The sequence below is a fragment of the Epinephelus moara genome, chromosome 18 (assembly GCF_006386435.1).
Source record: "Epinephelus moara isolate mb chromosome 18, YSFRI_EMoa_1.0, whole genome shotgun sequence".
Lineage (NCBI taxonomy): Eukaryota > Metazoa > Chordata > Actinopteri > Perciformes > Serranidae > Epinephelus > Epinephelus moara.
In genome coordinates, this window is record NC_065523.1 from 15,893,901 (window position 1) to 15,904,883 (window position 10,983).

Below are 10,983 nucleotides of genomic sequence, written 5' to 3' on the forward strand. Positions count from 1 at the left end.
GACTTCACTTAGCCACTGATGTTTATGTTGCACTATCTAATTAAATTGCATACATGTGTGCATAGCTTAGTATGTGTAGCAAACTATCAGACACGCCCATACCGTGTCTTTGTGTGTGTGTGTGTGTGTGTGTGTGAGAGGGGAAGCAGAGACAGAGAGAGCTGCAGTGAGTGATGAGCCTCCCAAAAAATTCTGTGCCACGAGGGTCAGCACATTCCCTCTGAGTCGGCTGCCAACAGATCTCAGAGATCTCCATCCATTAGGAAGATTGGCTCTTAATTCTATAAGCGAAGGGCTGGAAGGGGATGTGGGAGTGTGAGGCCTTGATGACAAGCCGGGTGTTCGTGCATGTGTGTGTGTATGTGTGTGTGCGTGTGTGTGTAGTGCGTGACCTTTAAATCCAATCTACATTACTGACAATGTGGAAAGAAGTTATTTAAAAACACAAGTGTCTCAACCTTCTATGATGTCTGCTTGCTGCTGGCTGACCTGTCACCAATCATATTCCTATTACTCTGCACAGATTCCACATCAATAAGGACTTGGCATATGTGCCACTCCCAGCCAGATGCACTGATTCTGCATTTGCATCCCTCTGTTGATCAGCCTGGCGTTATCTATAGATATTAAGTGACTGATGTGAGGAAATGTGGTGCTCTTACAATAAGTGGCGTGAGTCATCATTAGCTCATGTGTAAAATTTTGGCTTTGTAGTTTAATTGCCTTACAAAGGCGTTACCGTGGTGATGCCATGCAGCCAGGAGACAGACATATAGGCCCGTGTGACTCATCAAGCAATGTTAGAAAGCGACAAATAACGCTCTTGCTGTCACCACTTCATTCCTTGTGGCTGAGCATTAAAGAAAATCTGTTTTTTATTATGAGTGTTTAATTGACTTGGCTTCATTGTCGAGAGCGGGTTTGAGCTTTGATCGATGTATTTATGGCTGTAAATATTTTCTGAACACAACAGAGGCGATAGGCTCTGTGTTGACAAAGAGGGCGAGTGATCCTATTCCTCACACCACGCTGTCTGTTGCGTCGCGCCTCGCCCTTTCCGCTCGGTGAGTCTGTGCGCCACCGCCGCTCCCGGTAACAAAAGGCGTCGGTGACTCCGGTCTCCGCCACCGGTGTCAAGTCAGCCATATTAATGACTGTGGCGTGTGGCGATCGCTTTCACAATAAAGTATCTTATTAATTAACATCTTACATGCAAAGTAGGAGTAGCGAGTTTAAGCTGAGGTGGCCTTTTCTATCGTGTCTTCACCCAAAACGTCATTTTTACAGTTACATTTGGAGCCATAAAGGCCTCAGCAGGATGAGACACTGCAGATCAATAACTTACATGTGCACTATATATGACCAAATGCTGCACGTCCTGTAGGACAAACATTTAACATACTCATTACTCCTTCTTCATTTCGATATGTAGCACATATTTTCATTTTCACTTCCTTTAACATCATTAAAATATAAAGGAAACACTCAGGCAATTGTTCGAGGCTTTAATTTTGAAGGCACTGCAGTCTAATTTCCGGTCTCACTGCCGCTATCTCTTGCTGACTTGACGCAGCTTTCCGCGCCTTGGCACACATCAAAGCGCAGTACATACAGCGTAGGTGCAGCAAGGGCGGAAAGCATCCCGCGGATTTGCATGTGTCTATTACGACTTTAGACTTTCAACACTCATGTTGCATAAGAACAAAGAATCCATCTCCATCTCAGCGACTATTTGGGACTTGGAGTTGCTCAATCTAAGTGCGCACCGTTCAGCGCAATTTTGGAAAAGCGGGGAGACAAGAGGGGCGACGCCTGCTGCTGGCTTCATTGTACTCTACTCGTGTCATTAACACACTTTGGGCTTCTTCTGCACACATACAATACAACATGAACACACACACAGGCTTTATTGCGTTCCACTTTGAGATAACAACAGCTGTCTCTTTACGCACGAGTGAATTAATGGATGGGCAGCGATTGCAGCTCAAACATAAACTACAGATCAATATTTATTATCAACCTATTATTGTGTGAATTATCTGACCCAATAGGCTATAAAGGCATTAAATTCATTAAGTCATGAAACTGCACAGCACCAGCACTGCCTGAGCAGCAAGCACAGCCTGACACGCCCATATCCAGATGTAGCACCAAAAACGAAGCCAGGCAAATATTCATCACTTAAACAATAAAACATTCACTGTAAAATGAGACTGAAAGTGACAGGACAAAGCTGAGAGCCATGTGTGCTTACTTTTCTGTCCGTCACTTCTTCCCCCACAGCCTCCACCACCCCAGAGCACTCCATTCCCGGGGTGACCGGCGGGGACGGCAGCCGGTCGTACAGCCCCTGCCGAGCCATCAGGTCTGCGAAGTTCAGCCCGCAAGCCTTGACCCGCACCAGGACCTCGCCAGCCTTGAGCGCCGGCTTGCCCTTCTTCACCTGCAGCTTCACTTTATCATAGCCCCCATAGCCGGTGAGCACCAGCGCGCGGTAGGAGAACGTCTCCTCCTCGGGGACCTTCTCGGTGGTTGCCTCGGCGGCGGCGGCGGGTGCAGGCTCCGTCTTGGGTGCCTCGGCTTTGGGCTCCTCGGCGGGTTTGGTCTCCTGCTTCTGGTCCACGGCGTTTTGCTGCTCGGCAGGTGCGTCCTCTCCAGACATCGTGCAGGGAGCTGTGAGACAGTAATGAGTCTAGAAAACGACTTGAAGGCTTTTCTTCCACTTCTGGTGCTTTTGGTGCCGTGGACGGGCTTGTTGTTTTGTTGCGTTTGCTTGACTTGAGAATAAAAGAATATGCGAGAGTCAGAGCTTCTTTCTCAGCAGTCTTGCATGGAGACACAAACCCCGACAAAGTGGGCTGATCAGTGGCCAGTGGCTGTCAACGCCGAGCTCTGACAGAGAGTGTGAGTGGGACGAGACAGAGGCAGGCTGGAAAACACGGAGAGCTGATGAAACCCAAGGAATTGGCGTCTGTGATTGGGTGGGCTTGGTCTGTCTGGGTAGGGCTATAAGATAAGCCTATATTGCATCAAGCAGAAGGGTGATTTGCAAAAATGTCCATTATGGCTAAAAGGCAAATAGAGTGAAGCCAACCCTAGAAAAGCTCTCTTCAAAATGTGTTTACTGCAAGTCTGCACAGAAATTAAAATGCTGATATATCATGAGAGCAGAAGGCAGCGTGCCAAATAAGAGTTTAATCATTGAGAGACACTATAAGCTCTAACACTGGATGTTGATTTATCTTTTTTTTTGGTCTGACTGTGACATATCTTCAGATGACAGTGCCTCTGTCCTTCAGATGTGATCAAACAGCAGACACAATTAATAAACTGATATTTCTTTGAGCAAATGTGATCATTTCTGCCTGTTCAACAGTGAGGTGTGTGTTGCTAGAACCGTAGGAGCCAGAGGAAGTGTCTGTTTATGCTGCCTAAGATCTGCAGGAACTTTGGGGCTGCGTATGGCTCATTGTTATAACTTCCCTGAGCAGGCAGCTCAGAAAAATATGAGTTTGTGTTGAGGTCACGCCAGGTTTTGATTAAACGATATAACCTGCTTTGTGCTCTTCAGCTTCTGTGCAGGGAGCCAGAGGGCGGGATGACCTCTCCATCTAAAGCTAGTACACATGGGACAGGGCCTCTCATGAAGAGCATTATATTATTTGTGATAAAAATATATTGCTAAACTTTTGTGATTACAGATGCAGTGTGTCTTATATTTGTCACAAACCAGAGTCTGCTCACATTTTCCAGCTCTGTGCCTGTAGAGCTGAGGACCAGCCCAGTGTCCATTCAGAGAGATGTGACCACAAGAGGAGTGGTGAGACACCTTGTGGCCGTAAAGTACCACTCAGCACTTCTGGGGCCAAAGTCGGCAGTGTCCCGATCAATATCCCACAGGGGCTTAATGATGTAGGATGCAGGCATTATTGATCTGCCGCTTTGACATGGGCAAAATGTTACAAGGCAGATTGTCTGTTCTTCCCAACCAACCGCACTGAGCCACTCTGAATATACATCAGTATGCTGTGGGTGCTCGCAGAGTGGCTCCTCTCCTCATTAGCTCTGACAGGGCCAGTATGGTAATGTACCAGCAGAGCACAGTCAGGAAAATGACTTGGACTGCAGGTTGGAGTCTGAAAAAAGGATTAGGAGGGAAGCATACTGCAAACGCTTTCTATAATAGTTTCACTGTGGGGCCAAGGAGAAATTTTCAGAGCATGTTCCAGCAGCTAAACAGGCTTTGAAAATGTATCCATCACGGGAAATGGCTGCGGTTAAAGGAGCGCAGGAATAGGATGCAGTAACAGAGATGCACTGCCTTGGACACCTGGTGTAGTTTGGAGACTTCCTCTTTTGTCTAAGTAGGTTACCGAATGCATAATGTTGCTCAGTGGTGTAATTTGGCCTGGATAAAGTACTGTGTCACCACTCTGCCAGGCAAATAGAGTCTGCAGGGAGTCTGGACGGTCTCTGAGGATGTGTGTGTCTGAAATACAAACACACTGATATTTTCACTTCCATTAAAACCAAGCAAATACTGGGATTTATAACAAATCCCACACATGCTGTCTGCATAAATTATTACTGCAGATGTGAATACTTTCATAGTCTGTAGCTATGGTGACTTACCTGCTTATTACTGAAAGTATTAACGTGCCTGAATGTTTTATTGGTCCATTCAGTTTCTTACACACAGGTAAATGTTATTTTTTCATGCATTATTACAGCGTTCTTGAGAAGATGCCAAATTGCTTTCAGTGTTGCTGCTTTGCTAAACCAGTGGTCACAGCCCATTTCTATTTGCAACCTCTTTATGTCTATTGATTCCAGAAAGTTAAAAAAAAAATCTGTTGCCTTTTTAGATTGTTTGAATTGTTTATAGAGGTCTGAAGAAGTCAAACAGTCCAATATTTAGCTTTAAAAAGTCACATACAGACGAGCATCATTTATATAGCACAGATATTTTTTTGTAATATCTTAACCATCGTGTGATGCCTAAGATTTTTGTCATGATCACTTTGAAAGTGCCGACCTTGGGGTTAAAGGTCTAGAGTGCGGGATTTAGTGGCATCTAGTGGTGAGGTTGCAAAATGCACCCAACTGAAATTCCTTGGCCAAGCCTGTAGGGGAACTATGGTAGCCTACACAAAAATGCTAATAGCTCTATTTGGAGCCAGTGTTTGGTTTGTCCATTATGAGCTACTGTAGAAACAACAGCAGACTCAGAGGAGGAGGACCAGGCCCCCAGGAAGTGGGCTGGGCTTTGAAGCCAATTTCTTGTAGTGGTCAGTAGTGGAAATGCGTGTGTCATGTAATGCCCTGTGTCTCAAAAACACCTTTTCCCATAGACTTACATGTTAAAAATGACATCTGTTAATCTGTGGATAAAGTTTGACTCATTTCACTGAGAGAATTTCATCCATTTGATCAAATAACATTTGTAAAGTCTCAAAGAGCTGCATGATTGAACCATTATATCCCCACTCTAGTTAGCGGAGTGCAAAATGTACCACTGATCAACTTTCATTGGAAAATATGGGGTCCCTCCTCCAACACTGTATCCAGGTCTCTTTATAGATCCATGAAAGAAGACCTGCTCCCTATGTAGATGTAAATGGCTCATTCTAAGGTCACAAAAACACAACAATTCTTATTTTCAGGTTACTATAAACTAATAAAAACATAGGTATGAACATCATATTCCATTTCTGCCAATATACCCGATAAATCCTACACACTGGACCTTTAAGAACCACTGTGTTAAACCTCAGTGTATAAGCAGCCTCATGATGTTGAAGCTGCTCAAGGCGGAGCGAATTCTAACTATAGAATGTACATTACAACCATAAGAGACTTAAGACTTGATTTGGACTTGCAAAAAATGACCCGTGAGCATCTGTTTTATACTGTTTGATAGTGTAAGCAATAATAATGCATCGTATGTCATTCAATTATTGTATAGTTTGTAAGTAAAATCTTAAAGCCTCTGCACATCCATAGTCCTTCCACACAAGCCTTTTCACCCACTATCGACTAATTATACGTCCTCTCATGACAGTACAAAGTACAACAGCTAGTATCTCTACCATGTATACAGTATATAGCTATCATACAGTACAGTAAAAAAGCACAACGTGTTCCTCTAAAATGTAGTGAAACATGAGTATAAACAAGTATAACATGGAAATACTTCAGTGAATAAGTAAATGTGCTCATTCCTGCCACCACAGGTGCATCACAGCATTACAATTTTCATCTTTCTCATCCCACCGAACTTGTACTGCATGGGGGCAATGAAGAAAATCAGTGGTTGGTTGGGTAGTGCCACTGATTTCCCCTATCAGTTTGTTTTGGATTCACAAGGTCGCACGCCGATTTTATTTGATACAATATCAATTCGATTTGGGAAACGTCAGTCACAATAATGCAAATGTCTTCCTTAGGTGATTTTGTTTACAGATTAGATGTTTTTGCAGATTGCGTATATGGGTGATATCTCGTAAATAGTTTAGGACATTTGCTTTATTTCACCCCATCTTTGCACATCTTGCATATGGCTTTTGTACAGCTCTTTTCTGTTTTCATGATTTTTAAATCCAAAGTGCAACCAGACGTCTGCCATTAGGCCTGGCGGTGGAGCAACTTCTGGCATGTTTTGATTCAACTGAGGTTCATAAGTCTCTCACGGAGAACCAAAGGCTGGCCACGCATGGCTGACTGGGTTAAAGCTTCACACATTTACTGAAAAGGCATATTAAAAGGCCAATCTGGAGGTTTTAGAAATCCTTATCGGATCATTCAAATAAATCTCAATTTAACATAGTCCTAGTACAGTTGGTGCCAAAGCATATATGCACTGCATATTTAATTTGCAGATGTTAAAATTAAAATGCAGAGTCTGGAGGAATTTTTGCTTGTTTCAGTCTTCTTGGCAAGTGTACAGACACCGAATGCTCTGAAGCCAGAAGTCACTGCATACTGGCTCCTTCCCAGTTCTCCCTCGTGTCATTTATATATTTTTCCTCTTTTTCATTTACCCTTTTGTTGAGTGATCTGGCGCTGGCATCTCTGCTCTGTTCACACACGGGTCTGATGAGTTTATTGGTTGAGTAGCATATCCATCAAAGCATCTCTTAGCACGTACTAATATACAGGCAATGGGAATGCAGAACGCTACACCAACTTGCTGGCAGATGCAGCGGACTGTGTTGAGTAGTCAGCATGAGAGTCAGTGTAATCCACCTAGCATTTACTGTAAGTAAGCATTTAGGTAAATCCTTTAGTAGATATGTGGAGTGCAATTGACTTTCACCGACACTGCCTCCTTATGTGGCATCTTTATCCCTCATGTCCTTAACAAGAGAACCAACTGACCAGAGGTATTAGATCCAAGTAGCAGAACTTCCTGTGAGCATTAAGGGAAATTAATTTAAAGCGATATGGGAAATGTCAAATATATATTAGAAATGGAATATTTTTGTCTGTGTCTCACAAGGTCAGGGTGGCCCTGAGGCAAAATATACCAAAACCTGTAACCCTCTAGTAATGAATGCATACTGCCACCTGCTGTTCTCATGGGTAAAGGAGTGCTTTTGAAACTAAAGGGTTAGTTCCCCCAAATCTCACAAGCGCACACAGTATTTTCTCTCTTGCCCCAAATGGTTAGTCTCCCCAGGTTTTAAGATATGTGCTTTTAAAATGTGTGCCACCCTTCTAATGTAACAGAGCTGAAATTAATTTTGCCTGCTCCACTAAAAGCAGTGAGAAATTAAATTAGAAAAACTCTACAGCAACAAGCAGGGATTACTAGAATACTGAACTCAAGCAATAAAAAGTACTTGTGTAAAAATGTACTTAGACAAAAGTTTAAAGGTAGTTCAGTAAACATGTACTTTGAGTAAACATTAGACTAAAAATAAACTGCACTAAATATCAACATATGCACTATTAAGAACATCAGCAACCAAACAAGAGCTCTTATATCCAAACCCCTGCAGGATGTGCATGCAACTGATTATTTATTATAAACACACAACTGCCTTCCTCAGTGTAACTTTACTAATCAGACAAAAAGGACAAGACTCAAACAATTGTACTAAAATGACACCATGGCAGGAGCAACAAGATAAAGCTGATGCTTCTCATGGAGTCAATGGTAGAATGAACATAATCAAAAAATACAATAGACATACAATATAGGTTAAATTCCACAGCAGCTGCAGCCACGATCACACTGGTGAAACTGCACAATCTTTTCACACCACACACCGATATATTGTTCACTAACTGCAACCATCTTACTTTACTTGAATATTTCAATGCTACTTTACACTTCCGCTACATAAACACTACATTTTTGAGTTACAAGTTAGTTAACAGATTAAGATTTTACCTTCATATATTCAAATATTATCCTATAAAATACAAAGCATTGTTCAAGACTGTGCATTTTTCGGGGCGTCAGTGGCTTAGTGGATAGAGCAGGCGCCCCATATACAAGGCTGTTGCCGCAGTGGCCCGGGTTCAAGTCCAGCCTGTGGCCCTTTGCTGCATGTCACTCCCTCTCTTTCACACTTGACTGTCCTATCAATTAATCACTCCCTCTCTTTCACACTTGACTGTCCTATCAATTAAAGGCAAAATGCCCCAAAAAATATCTTAAAAAAAAAAGACTGTGCGTTTTTCTTGTAGTTTCTTGTAGACCATTTAGAAGGGGCCCGACTGCTGGAATGCTGCTTACGGAGGCCTATTAATGCATCAGTATGAACAGTTAAATGATGTCATATAGGATAGTGCTGCAATGTTTAGTCAACTAATCGATGACTAATCGACTATTATAATAATCAGTGACTATTTTAGTAGTCGACTAATCGGTTCGAGTCATTTTCATAGAAAAGTACTATAAAAGTATCCCAAAATACTCTTACTGCAGCTTCTTACGTTTAACTATTGGCAGCTTTACACACTCTCCCATGACAGTGAACTAAAACCCTTTGGCGTGAGTACGAAACAAGACATTAGACGACATAATTTTGGGGTTTGGGAGAGACAGACTGACATTTTTCACCATTTTGGATAAAATGCTTAGTCCACAATGAAAATAATCGTTAGTTGCAGCCCTAATATAGGCTATAATAATATTGCAGTTACAGGGGCCATTTTTAGAATGAGTAGCTACTTTCATTTTTGATACTTAAGGCCTACAGTAACTTACATTTAGCTAATAATACTCCTATGCTATCTGATAATACTCTGCTAAAGTATGGATGCAGAACTTTTACTTGTAGTGGAGTATTTTTACATTGTTGTATCAATAACTTCTACTTAAGTAAAGGAGCTGAGTTCTTCCTCCATTAATAACAGCAGGACACTCCCAACAACCCAACGATACCACAAAAGTAACGTGACAAGTACAGGTAGTGTTAAGTTTTGCATGTCTGTTGTATTGGATTGAGATATATTATTGTCCTCCTGATATTCCTGTTTCTCTATATGCTTAAAAGTTATTTGCCACTTGTAAATTGAATGTAATGTAATACCATTTGTGTCCACAGGGTGGCAGTGTCGGTCTTCAGTGGAGAAAACATGACTCAACAGTGCCGGCCTGTTGTGGCACGTGGTTCCGCGTCATTTAATTATCCCATTCACAAAACCAATAACTCCTCAGCGGGGCACTTACAAGGGACATCAACTAAACGCAAGGCGATGAGAGCCATAAAGGCAACTCAGCCACCTCTAACTACTTAATTTGATGGACTATTTTATCTGTGTAGGTTGCATTTATTGTATCTCCATTAGGAGGTCATGCTGGCACTAAATCAAGAAGCATAATAGGCAGAGTATTTATTCTGCTGTCCCAACAATGATGGGGAAAAAAAATAGGTCTTTAGTCAGTGATCATTACAGGGCGAACAAACCCCACTATCAACAGTTAAATAATAAGGGAAAGCAGTAAGAGAAAAAATAATCACACACACTGTCACTTCTTCTGATTAGAATATTACAGCTACTTTAAAGGCTATTTCTGGCATATTAAACTCTCTATTTTGCTTCTTAAAAGGATGACACATTTAATTCAAACGGTTTTCCTCCCATCATATACTTAAACACATGATAATCCCTCCTGCAGAGCAATTCATCACAGCATCTTCAACTGCAGAGGAGAAATTAACACCTTACATCCTGATCACTGAGAGGAGTGTGACTTCTTCACTGTAGTGATAAATGAAAGCGATGAACTCACTAATTAGAACAAGACATATACCCAGTACACTGCAGAAACTGGTTTCAGTACATATGAAGTTGCTCCCACTACAGTGCATTTTGTTTGTTTCAGGTTACAGTAAACCTATACACAAGCTGTGCATGCAGGTACATCCAGTCACTGCTGGCCAACAAGTAGGCTAAAAAATGTGTACAAGATTATGAAACATCAGTTCAAAAATATCATATATATCCAAGGTTTTGCTTTGGCACAAGGGGCACATATGAAATGGGGATGTTGGTGTCCTCCACTAGAACATTTTGAGTGTCTAACACTACATTTCCTGCATTCTGATGAATTTTCATGCATCAAATTGTGCCTTTTCTGCATCAGTTTGTGGCATAAATGTCTGATTTTACCACAGTAAAAGTCCTTGGCTGCTTTCATGGTTTTATTGAAATCTATTCACCCATGTATACCTCTCATAACTACTGAGTGCAACCACTGGCAAGCTTCTTATAGGAATATAAGAGCCTTAAAGAAGTTTAAGTGCCATCCATGTGGTCTCAAAGGGCTCTGCTGAGTTTGGATAATAGTGCTTGCCATTTATAGCAACATTACAGTGATGTTTTGGACCTGAAGTTTAACATACAAGGTCAAATATTAAGTGCTCTTTATGGAGTCACATTCTGATATTTGAAGAATCGACTCGTTATTCTGTCCTACATGATTCTGATGTTCTCAAACATAGGTGCTGATTTCAGTGGACACAGCCC

At 41.9% G+C, this 10,983-nt stretch overlaps 1 protein-coding gene across 1 annotated transcript in view; it reads right to left on the minus strand.

The window, feature by feature from the left end:
* Positions 1–2,903, minus strand: part of vat1 (vesicle amine transport 1) — a 36,771-nt gene extending 33,868 nt beyond the window's left edge. The window contains exon 1 of the mRNA XM_050068654.1: positions 2,255–2,903. Coding sequence (XP_049924611.1) covers positions 2,255–2,662 — 408 coding nt within the window. The 5' untranslated portion in view covers positions 2,663–2,903. The remainder of the gene's footprint in view (positions 1–2,254) is intronic.
* Positions 2,904–10,983: the final 8,080 nt, after the last annotated feature.